At 37.5% G+C, this 24,234-nt stretch overlaps 1 protein-coding gene across 7 annotated transcripts in view; it reads right to left on the reverse strand.

The window, feature by feature from the left end:
• Nucleotides 1-14,679: 14,679 nt before the first annotated feature.
• Nucleotides 14,680-24,234, reverse strand: part of LOC105231102 (band 4.1-like protein 4) — a 224,591-nt gene continuing 215,036 nt past the window's right edge. For all 7 annotated transcript variants that reach the window (XM_049450541.1, XM_049450538.1, XM_049450537.1 and 4 more), the window contains one exon: nt 14,680-19,108. In XM_049450541.1, coding sequence (XP_049306498.1) covers nt 19,099-19,108 — 10 coding nt within the window. In that variant the 3' untranslated portion in view covers nt 14,680-19,098. The remainder of the gene's footprint in view (nt 19,109-24,234) is intronic.

The raw sequence follows: 24,234 nt of genomic DNA on the forward strand, positions 1-24,234 counted from the left end.
TTTCGGGAAACGAAATTGCTGAGGGAATTGTCAAGATTGCCATCCGCCTGGCTACTAAACCATTACGGAAAATACGTAGATCACTAAAAACAATACAAAAGGGAAATCTTCGCTAGAGCTGACAGACAAATCAAGTTGAATTTGAATGACGCCACTTCGGACTGAGTAGGCAATTGAGAAGCAAAGTCCTATCTTGATAAACAGAAATCAAATTTACAAGTCACATCTCCGTCTTGCTATATGGTGCACAGGCACGGACGATGACATCTGAAGAGTCGGTCTTACGAGTTTTCGAGAGAAAGGTTCTGCAGAAGATTTATGGTCTTTTCCGCATTGGAAACGGCGAATGCCGCATTCTATGGAATGATGCCTTGTACGAGATATAAGACGATATTAATATAGTGCAGGGAATTAAAAGACAGCAGCTGCGCTGGCTAGGTCATGTCGTCCAAATGGGTGAAAACACTCCAGCTCTGAAAGTATTCAACACAGTACTCGCCGACGAAAGCAGAGGAAGAGGAAGGCTATACTTGGAATCTCCAATTGGCGCCAAACAGCAAAAAGGAAGAACGACTGAATAAGAAGAAGAAGAGCACAGTTTAAATGTATCGGTTCGGTTTTCGGAAATTTTAGCAGATGGTATAGATGAAGCCTTTTGACATATTAAATTTCTAGTTAGTTTTTCGGTATGAGAGATTTTTAAAATATTATGCAATATTAACGAAATAACCGTCATTTATAATTTTGTGTTTCAGAAACTTTCAATGGAATTTCCTAAAACTATAAATCATATATCTTTCCTGCTTAAAATAAACCCAACATCCTGTGCATCCCTTACGTAGCTTCAAAAATTAAATTTACCGAAATTCGCAGCACACGCAACTCCGCAGGACTCCCGCAGAGGTAAGGAAGTGCAAAAAAGTATTTGCTAAACATTTCGTGCACCGAAATTGACTGTTAAAGCGGAAAACGTCAACTCGAATCATTTGCGCTGCCTTTAAGCGGCAAAATGCGAAAAGTGAAACGCCTATTTATGTGTTTGTGAAAAGGTGAAAGCCGCAGGCCACAACCGAAACTTCCGAGGGGGACTGGAGAAAGTTACTAGGGCGCACTTTCGCATGCAAAGCAGCTAGCTGGCAAAAACCGCCGACTCAGCGCGCGGCAGTCGGTCGTTGAATGCAGTCAGCGAGGCGATTAAAGCAGAATTTAAATTCATTTTAATGTGTGGCGAATGGCGTACGCGGAACGGAGTAGCGGCAGCGGAAACAAAATAATAATATTAACGTTGTTGTTGTTGTTGGTATTTTAGTAGTTGAAAAACGTACACAGCGCCAGCGCTTATGTGCGGCGCTACAATATTAAACGAGATAAGCGTCGAAAAGTGAAAAAATGCCAGAGGGTAAACCTTTGAAAGCGAGTTGAAGCTTTTACCCCCGCTGCTGGCTGCGTCCTTCGCGCTGCAGTCTGCAAGCGTTCGAGTGCTCTTAAAGCGGCGGCAGTGTTAGCATTTGGCATAAACTTAACCATAAACTTAACAGTTACAGTTAAACGAGCGGTGAAAGAGGGGCGGCACTCTCCAGCTGTGACGTTAGGTGGGGGATTATCCGCATATAGCTTTGGATGTATATGTGCCTATGTGTGTATGTATGTGTGTCGGCAGTCCGTTAGTTATGTTGGCATGTGGTTTCGTGGCTGTTTGCCTAAAATTGTGGGAGCTTGCCGCTTTGCCTTTGCCGCAATGAAGTGGCCGCCACCGTGTCTGTCTGTTTGTTTTTCGCTCTCTTCTGCTTCCTGCATGTGTGCGTCTAAACGCACCCAAACACTTTAACCGTTAACCTTGAGGGGTTAAGACCAAGACTTCACACTCGCGTTGTGCACACGCGTCATGCCACACTAACCGTTATGCGCTACGTATGTGTCTTTTTGCCCCACCACTTCTGTCTGTCTGTTGCTTGTTAGCCGTCAGCTGAGTGCAAAGCTGTGTCGTACAACGCTCGTCGGTGGGCGTGTGCCCTGCTAGTTTATCAGAGAGGTGATTTCCTTGGCTAGCTTGTTTGCTTGCTTAACGGTATGTTTGTTTGCAGGCGCTAATGCATGCTGTTGGGTGTTTGCGCCACGCTTTGCCGGCTGTTATCGTACTTTGTGTGTGCGAGTGTATTTATGTGTGTCTGCGTAAGTAAGCCAAGATAATGTATTGTAATCACAATTGAGTGGAAGATTTACATTTCGTTCCGCAGCCAACTGGCTTATGGTTGTTTGTGTGCCAAAAGTCTTTGGCTGGAAAGTGTTTGCCGGTTTGTTGTGATACTACTGATGAGCTGGCAGTTGTGGTGGATGAGGTGAGCAGTTCTTGTAGTGCGCTAGATCCCAAATTCAATTGCCGATTAGTGGATGAGTTCATCTAAAATCCTTTTTAGACACACTTCTTGGCTAATATTAAGTTAAGTGTTTCGTTTTTTATGCTGTTTTTGGTTGTTATTACTATAGCGACTGAAATATTTCCCAAAAAATTTTGAAGAACTCTGCCGTGTTCGCAGTCTTTCGCCCAAAGGAACTCTGTGTCCTTTCTGGTTGTGTAAGCGCGACTGTCGTGAGACCGGTTATAGTAATGGTTATTTTGATCATGAAGTACGCTTCAGAAGTGAGGGTAGTATTCTTCAGAGAGATAGCAGAGGTTGTAAACATTGCTAGGTATCGACTCAAGCATTTTGGTTAATGCTTTGGGTAGGTAGCAAGTCTAAGCTAGAATCATACCGAAATACCTGAATCTTTTTCAAAAATGATGTCGCAAAAGACAAGCTTGACAATGTAGCTTAGGACCATATATTCATTAATACTGTTGATAATACGTGAGTTTGTGAAAATCATGTGGATAGCGAAAAAGTCTAAATTCGCTGAAGGCGAGACTTATGGTTAATAGAAAATTGATTAAGCGCCTAGGAGCCTACTTATATGGGTATAATAAAGAATTCTATTAAAATATGTGAAAATGCGGTCTTTTTGGTAGTCCGGCTCAGATTAGATAATTTAATATATTTTATCAACTTAACAAATGGTATTCTCAGATTTAGTGAATGAAAATCATTTTACCTTCTTCTTCTGTTTTTTATCTGATCTAATACAGCCATTTCGCCGGGTTCGTAGAAAGAATGGAAAGCAAGATATAGTACATCAACCTTAAGCTGTCCTAAGCTGGACTGTGGAGAAGAAACTGTTTGAACATTTCGATGTAATTTTCCTCCCTATTTGGACAAGTTGCCTACTCTAAAATCTTTAGCCTCACCGCTTGAGTGCCGCTGCCGCCGGAGTGGTAAGGTGTCCCATTTGAATGTCTATTGTTGCCGCCATGAGCTAGTAGTTTCGTGGAACTTTAAAATTCCACTCTGGGCCGAAAGGCTTTCGCAACCCAAAAGCACATTGCAGGTGTTCATTTTGAATCACTTCTGGGTTTCAAGTTTGTTCTAGGGGTCTTTGTTATTTTGTATGTGAGTTTCTCTTCCAGCTGTCGTCTACATAGTTTGACAACTACTGAATTCCCTAAAGATTTGACATCGTAGTCTACTCCCAAGATTCTATGTTAGAAACATCCAAGAATGACAAGCATGTTGTCCTACTTGCTTGCTTAAGCTTAAAATTTGTTCCATTAGAAGGAAAAGTTATTAGTTATATCAGGACCGATTATTCAACTGAGGCTGCTTTGGTTTTTTTTCGCTTCAAATATTGAAGAACATGGAAATATATTGAAAGAGTTTATGCGTTAACCCAAAAGATCCCAAACAAATGTTCAGCTCAACAGGGAAAACCAGAGAAACTCTTCCTCTACGAAAAAGATGTTCAGCTCTATAGAGAAAACTTGAAAGTCCCTCCCTGCTTTTAAGATCGTTATTGGTAATTGAAAGTGCAGATAGAGAGATATTCATAAGTGTTGCTCCCGTTAATATATTATACTATGGATTCATAAAAAAAATTTTTGGCAAAACAAAAAAACAACGATATTCGCCGTTGTCACTGTCGATGGAACGATGATCTCTACCAGATAACCGACGGCATTGACATAGTTCAGCGAATTAATAGACAGCGGCTATGCTAGCTAGGAAATGCCATCCGAAGGGACATAAATACCCGCCGGGGGAAGCAGAGGAAAAGGGAGACTACCACTGCGTTAGAAAGACCAGGTGGAGAGTGCTTGGCTTCGCTTGGAGTCTCCAATTGGCGCCTACTGGCGCGCTGTTGTTAACTCGGCTATAACGTCGGTTTCTACGCCAGTAAAGAAGAAGAGGAAGATTACCTCTGGGAATTCTACAATAGTATGCTCCGGTCTTGAAATCTTCTGTTAGTCGCTTCATCTTCTGGTAGAATTTTCGATCATTACCCACAACGTCTAGCTTGTCACGCTCTTCGTGTTCACGGATTTCGGCCTCATACTCACTCATTTATTTTGCTATGGAGTAATTTTCTCGAAGAAGCACTTCCAGTTAACACTAGAGCATAAAATAATATATTCTGCTCGAAATCATATGCGAAGATGCTAGAACCTCAGTGTTTCTTGCGCAAAGAGTATGGACGACATTAGACATGATTCGAGTCTGCCTCTAACTCGGCTCTCATTCTATCCAATCATTTAGGATAACAGTGAATTCTGCGCTCCATAGACTGTGTTTATTTGTCTCCTTGTTAGGTGTTAAGTACTTGAAAGACCCATCGATCCCTCTTTGGATAATATTTACCGTTGTCGTTAGCTACACCATGCATCGAATCATGCCACAAAAGCATACGCGCCACAAAGAGTATCCTCTTACACTTTGCCACACCCGCCATCAGCGTGGCTCATATTTACCTTACACTTCATTGCCATTTCGGCTAGGGTCGTTTGCTTTGTTGCTATTTCTGTCGCCTAAAAATTTATTGTTTGCATAAATTTGCTTTATTGCATGAATTGTAGTTATTGCTTGTGCTGCCAGCGCGCCGAGTGCTGTTCTGGGCTGCTCTTCTGCTAGCCAACGTTTGTGTTGAGATTTACACCCGCACTTTAGACTCGCGCACATCTTTTGAGTATGAGGGGCTTAAAGGACACTGGTACTGCAGCGGTGCTAACGGCTGTGGAAAGAAAATGTTTGCACGTTTCCTGCAGCCTTCGCGTACACGCGTCCTTCCGCTGACTATGGATGATAAAGCGGTTAAAGCAGTTCAATCTCTGGCCCAGGAAACGGCAAGAAGAGCGGGGGAGGATGAAGACAGAGCAGAGAGAAAACTTTTCACTATTCAATTTAACTAATAAAACTGAAAATTCATTTCAGCACATTAACAAAATGCCAAATACACGAACACGGTGAAAGGACAACAGAAACATTTTTAGGAAATATATATGTACTTATGTATATACATATGTATGGGTGTATGTGTATGCTTGTGTGACATTCACAGACTTAGCAGACAACAACATTCCAATAAATTTATGTTAGTGTGCGTTTAACACATGTGCTCGTGTCGCTTATGGCAAGGATATACGGTAATGATGGTGCGGTAAGGTTGTTGTTGTAAACACTAATGTGCGTACATACACATGTACACTTGAACTATGTGTATTGTTACTTTTTGTTATTGTTGGCTTCTTCCACTCGCGTCTAGATTTGAAAAAGTGTTGTCGGAAATGTGTGCTGCTTCTTTGGGTGCTTTACACCAACACTAATGCGGCATTTTCATAATTACACTAACACAATTATTTACAAGCAGTTATATATATATATACATGTGTAGGTTGTTGGCTGTTGTAGAAAAAATAACAACATATTTTTATGTATGTACATATATACACATCTTGCCGTTGGGTTCAAAAGCCCTATACAAACAATCCAGCGCTACAACGCACAGTGGTACGGTTTCAAATATATGTTCTCGTAATAGTAAAGGCTGTCATAGCCGCAGTCTATGAAATGTAATGGACGGAACTGAGACGAGTAGGTCAACATTTACTACAGTGACCAAATAACAACAGTAACAATGAAACCAGCCTCGGATGAGAGACCCTCCTTTTGATGACGACCATGGTAAATGAAATAAGGCTTCCGATTTTAGGTCATCCACCTGGAGTGTCTGGTCCTTTAACATAGATTAACACTTACTGATCCAAACGGAGTTAGATCGCCGAAAAAACAGCCCTTGGTAAAATCAGAGTCAATTCCGGTGCGTAGAACCGGCTGTCGTGGGAATCGTATGTCCGGTCCCTTAAATGGGAATGCGTCGCTGCCAAGCTGGTTGATGTCCTCGCTGACTAGCGCTCATGCCCCGACGGAAGAGAAGGACAGTGGGAGCAAGGATTCCTTCTATGAAAGCTGCCACCGCCACAATGTCAAAATAGTGCTTGGCGTCTTTAACGCCAGGGTGGGCATAGATGTTTTCTTTTGCATAACGGTCGATAAATTCAACCTCCATGATGAAAGTTCCCCAAACGGGTTGAGGCTGATCGAATTCGCCCCGGTTATCTGTAGAACTAGATTCTAGGATAGGAAAATTCAACAAGCTTCCGCTTCTCCGGATCGAAAACCACCAACCAACTAAAGACACGTCTCCATTGTTTTAGAAATGAGTACGCTCCGAGGTCCTAGCATTGATTTAGACCACCATCTTGTTACAACGGTTCCTGCTCTCAGAGAGCACTCACAAGCAACCCGGCAAAAGGGAATTGTGAGACCGTATCTCATGCATCTTACGTACAGCCACAAACGGAGGCATTGATTCTTAAAAAATGCAGAACATTTCAGTTTCGAATAATCCAAGTGTTTTCTCATATGAGTTCGTCCACGTTTTTTGCGGTCCATAATAGGAAAAGAATAATAGGGGCTTAAAGATGAGTCTTCGATAATATAAAAAAATATTGTTTTTATTAAACAAAAAAAAATTCGAAAAATGCCCACTGTGCAACACCAAGCGTATCAACACACATGTTTTCTCATCAAGCATTGCCTACTTCTAGGCGCATTCCCATGTTCAACTACTAATGTTTATTTTACGCTACTTAACTTGTATTTTTCTTTGTATTTACTGTCATACATTACCGTTATGTTTCATGTTCTTGCACAAACACATACATGCATACAGGCGGCCGTGTGAACTCGCTGCTTCGCATACGACTGAGCCAGTCTATTTCGAGCGTCTGCAACCGAGAATCCACAGTTATAAAAATGTGTTGGTGTTCCGAACGTTTAGTCGTCGGTGAGATTATAAATTACGTTTAGGGGCGACCACACAACAGCAGCGCCGTATGTCCACCAACGCCGCGACATAATGTTGATTTGTCTGTTTGCTTAGACGTGCGAGATGGCCGTACAAATACAAACACATACACACTCAGTATATGCTCAGTCAAGCCTCATGCCAGTACTCATTTTCATGCCTAGACAACTACTCGTATTTAACTGTTGTTTGGTTTCGCGCGTTGTGCGACCACTTTCACTTGCCGGCTAAAAATTTCGGTATCTCCGAATTTGGCTAATGCCTTTTGGTTAAAAGCTTCCGTCAATATATCTTGTTGCTAACTACTTTGCTTCTGCTCTTGTTTGTTCAGTAACTGACAAGTGCTCTGGCAGACGGACGAGTTGCCGTTGTTGGCACTCCATTCCAACATGTCCAATGTAGAGTAAAGATTTATATATTTTGTGTAGATTTTATTGTTTACACGCGTCTCCACAAATTTCTATTATAGCCCTATTTATTACAATTTTCATTAATTGCTCGTCGGCTCGAGGCAGCCGGCAAGGTTTGGTGGCTTTAATTTTGCCACTTAAAATAACATCTCTGTACTTTGCTTTGCCAGGACAAGTATACTTTCTGGGAATTTTATAATGCTTGTGGCTTTCGCAGAGCAGACTTTTCAATTCTTCAGTACTTCTGGTCTAAGGTAGAACAAATTGTTTGGTGGGATTGGAAAGGAATTATTTACTAAGGGCTGCTCCAGCCTGGTCGAACGATTGATTCTTCATTTTACTGTCACCAACTGACGACGTTGAAGCAAGCAATCGAAAAAAACTGCCAGAACTGAAAAGAGAAGAAAGGGCTTCGCCATCTATCAAGACAACCCTAGATCACACACATCTTTGATGACTCGTCAGAACTGGGAGAGCTTGGCTGGGAAGTTTTGATGCATCCACCATACAGCCCTGACCTTACACCATTGGACTAGCATTTGTTTTGGTCAATGCAGAACTCCCTTAATGGAGTAAAGGTGGCTTCAAGAGAAGTCTGTGAAAATTATTTGTCGCAGTTTTTCGCCGAGAAACCAGAAAAGTTTTACACTGATGGAATAATATCTCTAGCGGGAAAATGGCAAAAAGCAGTCAACATATACATATAGTACATATTTGGTTCATTAAAGTTCGTTATAAATATAAAAAAAAATAAGTTGAAGTTTGACTAGAAATACGACTACGCACCTGGTAGAATTACAGCCGATGTTGCTGATGTTAACTCCATGATTCACGAGAACAAAGAGAGTTTCGTCTCAGATCATAACCGACTGCTGATTTTATGATGAATGTCGTTGACTTAACCACCGACAATTTTTGAGGTGTTGGTCTTTTTTGGGGTTATAAAATTATTTCACTATTTGATGGCAAATATTCTCGATTCAAATAGCTGCGATCCAGCGTTAAGGAACTTCGAATCTTCAGCTTTGGGAAAGCTGTACGAAGAACTGAAGTTTTTCATGTTTGTATTCTTTGTGATTTAGATCTTTTTTTTTAACAACTTGCCATACCCACAGGCAGCATTGTTTTGCTAAAGGCATTACTATTACGTAGCTCTTACTGCTTTGGAAGTTTTACGCTTATGGCGCGACCATTTCCGAGTAGAGTTTTTGAACCGTCGAATTGCATATGGAACTAAAATTTTTGCTTCGCTAAAAAAGCAGAAAATTATTTTGTTACCAATTCGGAATGTTTTGAGGAAACAAAAAAGCGGACGAAATAGGTAGTGTTTTTCTATATCCTATGTACTTTTTGACTCAATAAAAAAATCGATAGACTAGAAATTTGGTTTTCTAAATATTATAATAATCAGCTCAGTGTTTGCTCTCGCTTATCAACGGTGGGGTAAAAAGCAAAAGAAACCGTACCGCGGGATACATTTATATAAGTGTGGAAAAAACGCAAGTGAAGTTTATGAGCTTCTCAGAAGTCCTAATACTGGTTAACTACTGATCTTTTTTCGAAGAGTTGATTACAGAAAGTGAACAGAAATGGTTGCCCACGCGTGGTTCGAACAAATGCAGCTATAAAAACTGTTCGTTAACGGATTCACGAAAATCCCCTTAAGCAACAGAAAATTATGTCAAAGGAAATGGATTCATCGACCAAATCAATAGCAAGACTTATTCAAAATGATCTCCAAATGAAAGCCTAAAATTGGTCAACTGGTCCTCTTGTGGCAACGCGCTTGAAGTAAATTGGGATCAACAGGTGCAAGCGGCTTCTTTAGTGGCACTGGGTCATTTAATCGAATGGATATAACTGTACAAGGGATAATGATTCGAGATAAAATGGTATTTCGACTTTCATATAAATTGAGAATCAGTAAGTTAAACTTTTTTTTGGCTTTGGTGTCTCTGATCTCTGAAGTAGCCGTTTTAGCCGAAAACTGGAGATGAAGACTCGGCATAAACAGTGACGTGCCTTGTTACCCAATGATGAAACAAGGAGGATATAAGCCGGGACTTTTTTAAATCTAAGCAGCTCAAAATTGGTGTTTAAGTGGGAGTGATACCACGTCACCGGGTTCCGTTATTCACTAGATGGGCAAGCATCTAATCTTAATCAAAGCATACTATTTCAACATGTCGTCCACGCTCTGCCAGAGAAAAGAATGCTGTGAACAAAGCTGATTTTTATGAACGTCTGCTGGACGAATTCAACGCTGGGGTGTACGAGTATAAAGTAAGTGTTTTTGCAGAAAGGTAGGAAAATTCAGCTTCCATTATGAAAAATCCCTGAACGGACTTTGCCGTGTTTTGGAATGTAATTGACTGTAGTCCAGAATGGAGCACTAGAAAATTTGCCAGAGACATGGATGCTTAAATTAAAGAGAAAGCTCTGCATATAGAACTCTACAAGTCATTCATTATTTCCATCCTGTTATATGGTGCAAAATCGTGGACGATGTCGACATCCAATGAGATGATATTGCCAATTGGTGCCGTAATGCCTCAATCAATTTTAATTAAAACTACTAAATCCGATGAACGATATAACATTATGCCATTTCAATAAAAGGCTTAACAAGTGGAAACCTTTCTTAAAACCTATTTTAATTTTATTTGATATTCATCAACATTTTTTAAGATAGTTACGAATTTCGAAATTGAAATTATTAAACACGTGCCAACGCTACTAAAAAATATTTTCCGCTTTAAGCTTTCATGAACAGTTTTAAATTTCTGATATTTCTTTGTGTTAAAAAAACAAAATTTAGAAAGTAAAATTGTGAACAGGTGGCAACGCTACTAAAAAAAAATCATTGAAGACTTAGATTTTTCAATTTGTGGTGTTCATTTATCCCAAAACACTAATTTTGAGACTGCAAATTTAAATAGGTGGCAACGTTACTAGAAATAAATATTGTCCACTGTAAGCTTTCATGAAGAGTTTTAAATTTTTGTTATTTCTTTGCCGTAAAATAAAAGTTTTGCAATTCAACTTTTAAACTGGTGGCAACGCTACTGAAAATATTTTCCACTGAAAGCTTTCAAGAAGAATTTTAAATTTGTGGCGTTTCTTAGCCTTTAAACGCTAATTTTTGAATTGATATTGTAAACTGCTGGCAACTCTACTAAAAAAAATTTCATTGAAGATTCAATTTGTGATGTTAGTTTTATTTTAAAACACAAATTTTGAGTTTTAATTTTAAACAAGTGGCAACCCTACTAAAAATATTTTTATAAAAAATTTTCAGTTTGTGTTTTTTTTAACTTAAAATTTTCTAATTGAAAATTCTAGACAGGTGGCATCTTTCTTTTTTTTAACAATTTAAAATTATTGCAATGATGCGTTGCCCACACATGTTCGTTGGAGTCGAGCGATTTCAGTATCGTACTCACATACAGGTACATACATATTTAAGTAGTTTCACTTCAAAAATAAAACTGTAATTTTTTCACTGTAATATAATGATAGATCAACAATCGTTGCAAAAGTTAAGGAGGGATTTTCGCTTGTTGATAAACGGGCGTTTGGTACATTATGCTGCGTAAGTTTCATGCTGCCCGAACTTCGACGACTTATGTATACATTCTCTCTGTTTTGTTGCGATAACTCCTCGACTGGCTGAATGGACTCAACTGTCTTTGACTTTATAGCTGCTTTACAACAATGTCCTTGTCAGCATTATCCATTTTGGCATTGTCATTTTGCCTAAGCATTGTCTTGCTTCTGGTCCACATTGGCTTCGCTCCCTTGTCCTTCCTGCTGTTTTTGGCATTTGTTTGCATTGTTGTTGTTTTTTGTTTTCAAGTACCGTATCATTGTTGCTTGTAACGCAGCGCTTCTTGCTCTGCCGCTTGGGTTGCTAAGAAACTCTGTGTGAAATCCGAAAACTCTCTGGGGGTCCATTGGCATTCAGTTGCCAACTACAGTTATGCAACTCCATCCTTTAACACTCCACTTATGCCACACTCGTGTATTGAGTTTACAAGCAACTTCTTACGCTTGTGTTGTTATTGTTGTACACAGATTTTAAATGTGCTTTCGCCATTATTACTTCAATGGTTTGCAAACACTTTTATCGTTGTTGTTGCTGCTTCAGTTTTTGCTCGCGCCATCATTATTTGTTTTTGTTGCTCTGCCACTTGTTTTTGTCATTTTGCAAATACTGTGCGCATATTTCTTGTTGTTCTACTTGACTTTGGGTTTTATTGCTGTTTTTTGTTGTTTCGAAACGCTTCGCTTCATTTGGTGTGGCATTACGACTTTGTTGTTGTTGTTGTTGATCTTTGAGTTTTCATAAACTTTCACACTTTACGAAAAGCTACAAATGTTGCAACAATCCGGTGGCAAGTACCGCTGGGCCATTTTATGACCAAATCCTTGGTTTTACGCCTCTATTTATATGTGTGTGTGCGTGTTCCTGTGCGTCGGGTTTCTTCCATGCGAACAGATGATGTGCAAATATGCTTCGTCGACAAGAGAACATATGTGATTATTTGTGCAGATATTTTTCTTTAAGGGCAGATACTATGATTTTCTAGAGGAATATTTGCGAAAAGGACTTCTTGGTTATCAACTTTTCTTGAATATATGTATATAAGATCATATATATTCATTTATATTACTATATTACAAGGTTCCCTACTTTTTTTTAAAGAAAAAACACAGAAACCTCAAATTGAATGAGAAAAGTTTCTTATCATTCGAAAGATGATTCTTCGGCATTTTTTTGTGACGATTATCTAATCTAATTTTCGATGACTCGTTCGAGCATTTCGACTGGTAACTGCCGAATGACACACGTGATATTTTGCTCCAAGGCCTGAATCGAAGCGCGATTGTCCGCAGCGACTCAAAACTTTACTCTCCACAGGGAAAAATCTAACGGTGTGAGGGCCATCTTGGTGGCCAATCGTTATCCCCAAAATATGAAATTATCTGCTTCCCAAGATGTTCTCTCAATAAATCCATTGATTAATGCGATGTGTGGGAAGTGACGCCGTCTTCTTGTAACCAAATATCGCCGAAATTGCGAGCTTCAATTTCAGGTATCAAATAGTTGGCTGTTATGCCGCGATAACGGTCGCCAAATGTGGTAATTTTGCTTGTTTATATACTCATTAAGCCAGCGATGGGCCTCATCGCTAAACAAAGTTTAGCTCGAAAATGTCGGATCTTCTTGGAACTTTGCAAGAACCCACAAGTTCGAGCGGTTTTAGTTCTTGCACAATCTGTATTTTGTACATTTTCAATTTAGGATTTTGACGTAAAATGTGCCAAGTCATTCGATACGCCATGCTGCGAGCATAGCTGAAGCGACTCTCCACGGTCTCCATGTACACTCTCAGCTAAGGCTGCTATATTTTCTTCACTACCACCACGTTCAGGTGGTCTATTTTTTCAAATATTAGACAAGTATGAATGCTGGGTCTCAAGATGGTGGGCGGTCTTGCGAATAGGGTGGCCAGTAGGCCGATTTTGTTGACCATAAGATAACCATATTCTTTACAGAACGTGGATTTTTACAATAAAGTAAGTCGTAAGTCTTTCCATGATGAAATTCCAACAAATACGGAACAAAAGTAACAAGATAGTTTTCACGACTCACGCGTTATCTGCCAAAAAAAACTATTAAAAAAAATACCTCTGATTGAATACATAGTATATATAGTATACTATATAAACATATATATATTGAATCCGAGGCAAAGAGTATCTCGGATGCTGGTATACATATATCGTATCTTCTATATTTATGATGACCTTGAAAACTTGGTTTTACAAGCTTCAACTTGAAATGCTAGTTTTTGAAGAATTCCATCCAAAACAAAAGTCCGTGATCTCGTGGCCCATAAAACCTAATCCGAATGTGGAAAAAATTCATCTGGTGTGATATTTATCGATTATCTGTTATAGGAATTTGTAACGGTCACAGGACTGTAGTATTAATTACTGAGTCGATTTCAAGCAAATAAATTATGCAGTATGAAGAAAATAACACTCATCATGACAATGCAGCGGCATTTCCTCCGACGGCACTGTAAAATTGGTAAGAATTAACTGCTGTCCCATCCACCATATTCTCCAGATTTATCTCCGTACACGTTCCTTTTGTTTCCAAACTTCAAAAATTCACTGAATGTGGAGACCTACATTACATAGTACGTTCAGATAATTTATTTACAGACTGGTTAAAGAAGTCGGACTTATCTCTGGCTATTTCAAAGGTCAGAATTAAATATTTCCCACTACCAGATCTTAAATAATATATGTAAACACGAGCTTGCAAAAGAGTACAGTTTTCGCATCATATTTTTGTTAGAGACCAGGACCAAACAAGCAATCGTCGCATTTGCGACTTAGATCCTACGTCACTCTTGACAGTTATAACTTCGAAGTCGTAGATAATTTCGTCTATGTTAGAACCAGAATCCAATGCAGAATAACTCTTGTCAACAGGTTCTACTTCGGACTGAGTGGGCAATTGAGAAGTAAAGTCCTCTCTTGGCGAACAAAGAGTCACTCATTATCACCGTTCTGATATACGGTGCAGAGGCATGGACGGTGCCAACATCTGATGAGTCAGCGCTATAAGTTTTCGAGAGAAAGATTCCTCGAAAGATTTGTGGTTTTTTGCGCATTGGCAAAGGCGAAAACTGCAGTCGATGGAACGATGAGCTGAATGTCGTCCGAATAGATGAAAACAGTCCGGCTTTTAGAGTGTTAGACACTGTATCCTTCGGAAGAAGTAGAGGAAGAGCTCCACTTCTTTGAAAAGACTAGGTGGACAAGAATCTGACTACACATGGAATCTCCAATTGGAGCCAAACCGCGAATGGAACAAGGCGATGTGAGTGTTAAGATATCGTATAGCTAATGGCTTAAGGTGGTCTATTCTACGTAAAGGAGTTACCGTAACATAAAAAACTCTTTTACATATTACCTTTATGGCATTTGCTTTTAAAATGTAGTAAAAGGAAAGCCAAAATTATTTGTATAAAAGACGTTTATTCAAACTCGTTTATCGTGTTCAAGTAAAAGTTACATTCATAAAACACTGCACAGTAAAAAATACATACTTGGTATTATATTGTTGACTTACACATAGTTACATATGCATTTCACATATTTAAATATAGCACACACATATATACATATATAGCTATGTATGTCCATCAATGTATATGCACTTACACTTATACGAGCACAAACTTTAGTAAATGCTTACAACTAATTATCAAGGTGTTTAAGTATGCATTCCTTAGTATAAGTTAAGTTAATTTAAGTTAAGTTAAGTATATAATTAGCGTGTGCTATTTAAAGTATATAAACTAAAAACGCCATATCATTTTCTATATGCATTGGTATGGGTTTAATGGCCGTCTAAATGTCTTGTAGATGTGAGTATTAAAATTCATCAGTGTGAACGGCGCTTAATGTCGCCGAAAGTATATGTTTAGCTTAGTCTGATTTACTCACATACATGCAGAGATTCAATTTAAATTGCTCGATTTTCGTTTCTATATTTATATTCACTAACACTATGACATATTGTGACATTTAGTAGACTTTAATTGAAAAATTGCTTAACTATTTTGATTTTTTTTTAAATTTATTAGTAATTAGTAAGTAGTGAGAGTGAGAGTACACACTTTTTGATTATTAAATTGTTTGCTCATCAGTTTGATTTATATATTTATTATTATTTTTCAGTTACTTATGTAATAAATATGATAAATTTATTGTTTGCGACTTATGTAATAGAAGAGATTAAAATATGCTTACGAGTTTGATTTATCGATTTCTATGCTAAAACACGAGTTTAGACAATTTGATTACAGCTTGGAGTTGAATTAAACATTAATTACTCATTATTATTCATCATTATTATTAATCATTAATTTTCGTTAGTACTACATACATATATACTTGCGTTGCTTATATAAAAGTTTTGATGGCAGTGCTACATGGTATTGGTAAGTTTTTTTAAGTCTAATATACACATATCCGCGAAAGATTTCACTGAATTTTTTCTTTAAATCTAATTCTTCATTTAATATTTCTTTTTTTATTTTTGCGGTATTATTGCTCCACATTAATGCCGTTGAAGCAACAAAACAACACGCACATTTTTTAGATTTGCCGCTTAAATGAATATAGGAAGCTAGTTTCTGAAATACAACTGCGATTTATTTTACTTGTAAGTGTCACAAGCAACATTTTGTGGGCGAGCGTGTGGTTGGCAGTTATTATATAGTACTTTGGAGAACAATTAATTGCACATTTAGAGACTTTAACAGTTAGTGTATATTTCTTTAATTTCTGTAGCTAATTGTGTAATGCTTAGTTGTAGCTGCGCTGTTGGAAGATGGCAGTTAAAAAGTATGTAAGTAGTCGGTAACTGGTTTAAAACTGGTTTGATTGTAACTAGTTCACTTTGGAAAAATTTTACCGTTTGATTTCTTTTCTTATAATATACATGACAGTACTTTATTTTGATTATTTTGCAATATAGAAAAGAGCGAAAAAGAAAAAACAACTAGTCCATAACTAGTTCATTTTAGAACAATTTAATTGTTTGCTTTATTTTCATATAATATACATGACAGTACTGTTTTATTTTGATTTTTTTGCAATATAACGAATAACGAAAAAGTAAAAGCAACTAGTCCATAACTAGTTCACTTTGGAACAATTTAATTGTTTGCTTTATTTTCATATAATATGCATAACAGAAATGTTTAATTTTGATTTTCTCGCAAGATAGAAGTAAGCGAAAGAAAGTAAAAGCAACTAGTCCATAACTAGTTACCTTTTAATTAATTTACTATGCATATATTTTCGTTTCGTTTTCGTTTCAGTTTTCCTTTGCACCCAACAGCACTTAGTTTTATGATGAACCTCTAATATTAAGAAGAAAGTATGAGCATACATGTAGGTGGTCCATAACTAGTATCATTTAACCACAATTTTTTTGGAAATATTTCCACTTTTGTTTTTATTTTCTTGTACTAAACATGACCGCAACGTGCTTTTCGCTGTTCATGTAGTAGCTGATAGCTAAAACGCGCGAAGTAGGTTACAAGAAAGTTTTCAGTAACTGGACCATAACTAGTTTGCTTTGGAGTAATTTAAATTTTTGTTTTTTCTTTATATAACGGAAATGGCAGCATTGTGCTTTTCAATTAGCGTGAAGTCGAAAGGTAAGTTAAGCAAAAATTAGAAAACATTCGGAATCCCGATTCCGGAATTGATTTGCAAGTCCCGAATTCCTCCACGCAATTTATTGAAGATTTAAACATTTTTTCGTAAAAAATTATTATTCCATGTTAGTACAGGAACAAACTAATACCCCTCTAAAAACAGTTCGGGATCCCGATGAATTACAATTCAAAAATTCCAATTTAATGCATTGAAGACCAAGAGTAATTTTCCAAATATTAGTTTTGAGTGCGCTTGCAGGAACAAACTAAAACTACTTCTGCAGCAGGAACAAATTAATTCTGCTTCAAATAACAGCTTACGAATTCCGAAATATTTCGGTATCCCGAAAACTTCAACGAAATTTATTGAATGCTTAGAAAAAAGTATTACTTATACTGTTATTACAGCAAAAAACTAATACCAATCTGAAAAACATTCCATAAATCCCGAAATATTTCGGGATCCCGAAAAAAATATTTTCAAATCCCGAAAACTTCAACTTTGTAATTATTGCAGACTAAACATTTTTAAAAATCCTTGTCACGCATTCTGCCACATTGCCACCAGCTTGTAAACCCGTTAATATCTTCACATGCTCCAGCGCTACCCTTTACTTGTACAGCAACTCATAATAAAAACATTTGTTTAACATCATCTAATACTTTTACGATTGAAACATAAAATTCCACTCTACAAATTCGTACAAAGCAGCTGCTAAACCGAAGAGATAGAAGTGCGCCATAAATGTTTAATAGCCTCACATCAGAAATTGCATAAAAATCAATTTCCTTTGCATTTAATGGAGGTCGTTGTCGCGCCCTGATGCGCAGCGGCATTAAATTTGGGCACAAACTCACTCGAGATGGCAACACAATTAACAGGGGAAGTACAGAGTAAGAGGCAACGAGCGCTTCTTGGGCATCAGCTGCTTCGCTTAATGCTCAAGTGAGTAAATTTATAAATATTTGCTGCGAAATCTGAAACTTTTTCTCAATGTAATGCTTATTTGTTGAGAGTTTCGTTTAAATATTTTGATTTGCTATATTTTCTGCAACTATGCGCAACTTGTAGCAATATTTATATATATCAAATGGACTTAAAAGACTCAAAACACTACACTGAAGCAAAGCTTCGTTCAAATATTTCCGTTTTCTCTAAACAAAATGAAAACAAATTTTGGACTTTTCCAGCATTTATGCAACAAGATACAAGTACACAGCATTTATTTTGCTGCTGCTTCGCTTTGTTGCCAATTTACTTGACGAAACGTAAGTAGCTTTGCAACTTTTCAAATAGTGCGCCTGAAACTATGCTACACTACACAAATACCGAATCGCATGCAAATGATGTGTGCGAGCTTACTGCAAGCTTGTATCGCTTACAGCTTGCTAAAAATATTGTTGTTTTTATTATGGTTGTTTTTATTGTTGTTGTTTTTGTTGCTGCTTGCAACATTTTACTTTAAATCGTTCACTATTTTTCTATTTTATTTCTCAAACACATTGCTGTATTTATTATACCAGTTACCGATACTCTGTTGTAAGTTCCACACACATACACACATATATATACATATTTACATATACACTTTTACCACAACCGCAACCATGTGGGCGCCGCAACGAAACTATTCAACTGCACTTGCTGCAAATGCTCGCTTTTTGCTAACTTTTTCCCTCCAGCTGTTGCCGCTGCACTCATGTTCTGCCTCTTGTTGCTTGCTTGTCGCTGTGCTAGTTAATATTTTAGCTGAAATTGTGTAGAGCAGTGCTTGTTGCATGCAACTGTTGCCACTGTGCATATACTCGTTGCTGTTGCCGCCGCTAAGCGCGCTTGTATTTTTGCTACATGCGTTACTATTGTTGTTGCTGTGTACTTTTTTGTTGCTCTTCATGCTGCAGCTGCTGTTGTTGTAGCCAGTGTTTGCAAAACGCGCTCGGTGGCGGTGCCAGCGGCTGTTGTTGTTGTTGCTCGTGTATCAAGTCATGATATTGCTGCCATTGTTGTTGTTGTTGTTGTTGTGAAAAATCTACACTTAGCTGCCGCTGCTGTTCTTGTTCGACAAGCGCCAGTGCTCCCTCTATTGTGGTTACTTTGCCAGCGCGTGCTGTTGGCGCTGTTGTTGTTGTCTGCTGCTCTACATTCGGCTATTGACGTCTATTGAATTTGGCTAATTCTCATAATTCCGTGCTCATTTCGCCGACTATTGCGTCCTGTAAATCGAGTAGTGGAAAAAATTGCAAGATTATTATTGGCAGCAAGGAATTTGTTGTATTTTGTGGACAAAAGCAATGAGCGATTTGCGTTTTCGAAAAGCTTTGTTTGAGTATTTGGATTTCTACTTTGTGAGTAATGTGTAGTTTTTCAACTGTGTTTAGGTGCTTTCAATGTGAAAATGGATTTTTTATGCTATTTATTTACTTTTTTGCTTTTAAGTTTTGCTTATGTGTTCTGTACGCCTTGGCGTATGAGTAATATGCGGTGATGCGAGTTTCTTGTGTAAAAATGTCTTTACATTGTGTTAAATCTAGCAAATATCTACTGATATGATTTTAAAGATAAATTGTCTCGTTAATAATATGATATGTTATGGAGCTGTAACAGCGTTACTATTAATATGCATGTGCAGGTGTGACAGTGCGTATGAGTAATGCAAGTGTAATATTTGGTTTGAGTTATCATAAATATTAAAAATATCCCACTTTCCTTTGCATAAATGCGTATTTATTTAATTTTATTATTAGCTTTACTAATATTCTAAATAAATTCAATATACATTGTTTCTTTTTCAATTAAATAAAGAATTTATGAATTGTCTATGCAGATATGTATCTAACAATAAATACAAATATATTTGTTAAATATTAAATAAGCATATAAATTAGTAAAATATTAACTGTACTTCATAATAAACGAAATTTTGAAGCGCTTGCCCAGGGTAGCCTTTAGTATGTGGTAAACTATTTTTTTATAATTTTACGCAAAAAATTAAAATTTCAATAAAACACGTTCCATTGACTGACCATGAAGAAGTTCAAATAGCAATTACCCCTCTGAAGAACAACAAAGCTATTCAAATGCCATTATTTTCGGGAAATACCTCTCTGAGCCGCTTGATACCAAACGACGTTTATGGCAAGGCGATTTCCTATCGAGCGACTTCTTCAATCTGCTGCTAGAGTAAATAGTTCGAGATGCAGAGCTTAATTGAACAAGTACAAACTTCTATAAGAGTGCACAGCTGCTGGCGTACACTGCTGGTATTGATATCATTGCGAAGCAAATAGGTCTAGTAGTGAAGAAGGGTAAGACGAAATATATCCTGTCTGGCTCTCACGTCACTGTTGACAGTCATAACTTCGAAGTCGTAGATAATTTTGTCCATCTGGAACCAGTATTAACACAGTTTTATGACACCTTAACAGTCTGCTGCAGCTGCCCTGGTTTGATGCTTGCAGCACTCCGAGAAATAAGAGAGGTCGTACTGCTCGGGAAGTGAGCATCAGTGAGCATCCTAATGTATCTTCACCTGCTTAGGTCCCACTTCCCATTTACGTTCTTTAGATAACTCACGGTGGTTCTTTGCGACGATACGACTGAATATAGAGGACTCATGAAAGCACTCCAATCTTTTCCATGAAGTGCTTGAAGTTGCAAGTCCAGTTTTATATACTTCCCAGTCGTGAGTTGACCCACTCCTGCAGTTCTTGTTAAATAATCGTCAGCAAGACGCCCTGTTTAGCGAGAGTTCTACAGTTCACCAGAGCGCTTTCTCTCTGTCTTTCGGTATTTTTTATAGACAGAAGCTTTTTCTGTAGTTTTACACGCCGAGCTGAAGACTTCGACCCACTTGTCCACCGTGTCGGTGGTAACCAATGAGTCCAGCTCCGGCGCACGTGGAAGAGTTTGTCAGAGCCTCTTGTGGTACACTGCCAGTTTGTTAATGTTTTTGTGTTTTTGTTTTTGTAATATAAAGTAATATGTGAAAGTATCCAGTGAAGCAAAAAGTATGCAAGAAGTGCTATGGGGTTAAATGGGTTTGCACGGGTAAAAAACAGCCTTTTACGACAATTTTTTTTTCATGTAAGAAATTAAATATTTTATTAGAATTTTTATTCTTACAAACATACACTCTTAACATAGAAATTCTGAAATTTTTGTAAATAAAATATTTTAAACTTGGCCACAGGGACGCCATTTCCAGCGACCCCTCGGAAAGAAGATAAGAAAAAATTGGATTTTTGGCAGACATTTTTACAAAAAAAATAAAAAAAATATTTAAATAGTTGCAATCGAAAAAATGCTTCATATAAGTCTTTGAGTATTACATCTTAAAGAAGTGTGTAAAATTTGATGAAGATTGGTTGAGTAATTCTCGAGAAATCTTGCCAACCGACTTCGAAAACACAGTTTCGAGAAAACACGTTTAAAGACGGCGCACTTAGTCTAGCTAGCCTTGAGCGCACAAGTTTTCAAGGTTGTATCCCCAAAACTACTTATTTCTGGAATCAACTTGAAAATTTAGAAGAATATTCTCAATGTCTTGTTGAATTGTTGAAGTTGAAGATGAAGAAGAAGTTTTAGAATTTAACAAGACAAACAAAATTAATTTTTTGAAACTCGTACACACATATTACCGCTTAAATATTGATCTCCTGGCTCCCACTACATGTGTGGGCTGTATTTTTTATATCAAAAAATTGCATAACTTAATAAAAAAGTTGACACCCCACGTAACCTCATTGGACATAACCCCCTTTTAAGATTTGCGGCATTAAGCAACTAAATTAAGAAAACAATAAATTGTGAATATTTTACGGGAACTACCGCAGAGCCCACGCAGCCAACCATAAGGACAGACACACAGTCGGCAGCGCGACTGAATATAACTCAGTTTTACAGTTATTTTCATTTTTTTCCAACAAATATTTGCAGAAGTATTTTTTACTGAATTTTTTACAACTGATTGGTCGTTTGTTTTCCTTCCTTTTAACTGCTGCGTATTGAGTTTTCACCGAAATTTTATTAAGTGCGAGCAAATATAATAAATAATAAATATTGCACAAAGTCTGAAATGGAAAAACACAAAAACAAAAAAAGCAAAAAATGGCAATAAAACGCGACTGGTGGTCGTACAACAAACGAAAAGTATGAATGAAGGCAATAAAAAGTAGACAAACACACCAGCAAGTGCAACAACAAACTGCGCGTTTTATGGAAAAAATATTAAAAAAAAGAACATAAATAAAGAAAATAGCAGACAGTGTGAGTTTCATTTGTATTAAAAGCAAATACAAAGTATTTTGAAAAGGCTGCGTGCAAAAAGGCAAACGCAAATGCAAACTTTCGCCCAGCGAAACACACACACACACACATATAGGGATATGAGCTGATGGGTCGGGAAGCAACTGTCAGCGCGTGAGCACAAAACTGCCGCGTTAACAGTTTGAAAGTCGAAAGTCTCCGTCGGCAGGCAGTCAGCATCACCAGGCAGCGTCGGGGGCGCAAGAAAATTTATGGACGCCACTAATGTAATTACTTAATTTAATAAATAAGCAGCTAAGGATGTACGATTGTTTTTTGTTTTTCTTACATAGTAAAGCGAGCGAGTGGGTGCACATTCAACGTAACATGCTCGTCTACAAGCTAAAGGGCGCTAAGCAAAGGCGCACAAATGGACTGAATATAGAAAATAAAAAACAACAAAAGCAAGCGGCCAAAGTAGCGAACTGTCCCGCACTTTTCATACCCCTTTCATGCTGAGTGACACATGTATACGCAACCGTATAACATGGGTGTGTATGTGTGTGCTTTGGACCCACTTTGTTTTATTCAAGCTACTTGCTTTCTTACACTTCCGCTCGCAGTTGTATGCCAACTTTTGTGCTTGCTTTGTCTGTGCCATTTACCATACGCTTTTGTCTCTTTGGCTGTCAGAATCTGCGGATTTATTAGTCAACTTAAACTGTTATCTTTGAAAATTTACTGAAATATTTATAAAGCAACAATGTTAAAGGCAACAAAAGCGTCAACATAATTTAGGCTGGTTTAAAAAGAGATATACAATTGTAAGAAAAGATTATATAAATATGTATATACATATCTTTGTACTTGTGACCAATACATTGCTTCATCAAAGCCAATGTGGAATGATCGTAGTGTACTGTTACTAAATCGGCCGAAAATAATGTTGACACGATGTGTTTCTTGTTAAATGGTATAAGGCGATGGTTTAGACAATCTTTCTTATAATTGGCGTCGAATTGTAGTACCTTTTGTGGTAAATTGCGTGCTCTTTACGCCGCAAGAACAAAGAGCCTGCCTGATGAGTATTCTCTCGCCAAATTTTTCTATCTCAATTGTTGTCACTGACTGGTCGACAGTACCATCTTTTTTTCGTATAGAATTGGGGAATTGGTAATGTTCTTGAGCTCATTTTTACAAATGTTTCATCGTCCATTATAATCCTGCAACTTCTCAAGCCTTGTTTTGGGATCACTAGGGCCCTTTATTCGCTCACTTTTTGACAAATCTTTTAGAAAACAAATATAAAAAAGAAAATTTGCATATATTGCACAATATTTCATGAAAAAATATATTTGATTTAAGTATTTCGGAAACATGTACAGTATATTGGACAGTATTTTATAAAAATATATTGTGCAATATTTTCCAAAATATATTGCACAATATTTCATACAAATTTTTTTGGTGATTAAATTAAATAGTAAGCATGTATTGTACAAGATTTTATAAAATAATATTGCGCAATATTTGCACACATTTTATAAGCATAGCCTCAATAACTTTGGACAATAAGCCAAAAAATAAATATGTTTTCCTGAAAATTGTTATAACAAGTAACTGAAACTTCGGTTTTTCATATTTTTTAAATAAAATTCATCATTTTTAATTAAAAGAAAATTTAATTTCAAAACACGACGTTCTTAGTGAATAAAACTATATGCAAGAAGCAGTCCATAACAAAGTTTTAGATTCGATTTGTATACTTTGAAGCCTGATCCTTTTAGTCTATAGCAGTGTATAATTCCACAAACAGTTAAGCCACATACACACATGAAGCAACCGCGCACCTGTATTTAGCGCGCGACTAAAATGTTGACCCACTCCCGTTTCCTACAAAGTTTGCGCCAGAATAACTTTTCAGTCCTTCCACGTTAAAGTGCACGAATAAAGAAAGGTAAGGCGCAGTAAAATGTTGTGCTAAATACAACTTTGAAGTTATCTCTATTTTGCGCGGCGCGCTTTGGCAATGCCGCTTTTGTGCCCTTCCGCTTTCATTATACGCATTCCACTGGCGCACCTTCCACCATACAAT

Source organism: Bactrocera dorsalis, chromosome 2 (assembly GCF_023373825.1).
Source record: "Bactrocera dorsalis isolate Fly_Bdor chromosome 2, ASM2337382v1, whole genome shotgun sequence".
Taxonomy (NCBI): Eukaryota; Metazoa; Arthropoda; class Insecta; order Diptera; family Tephritidae; genus Bactrocera; species Bactrocera dorsalis.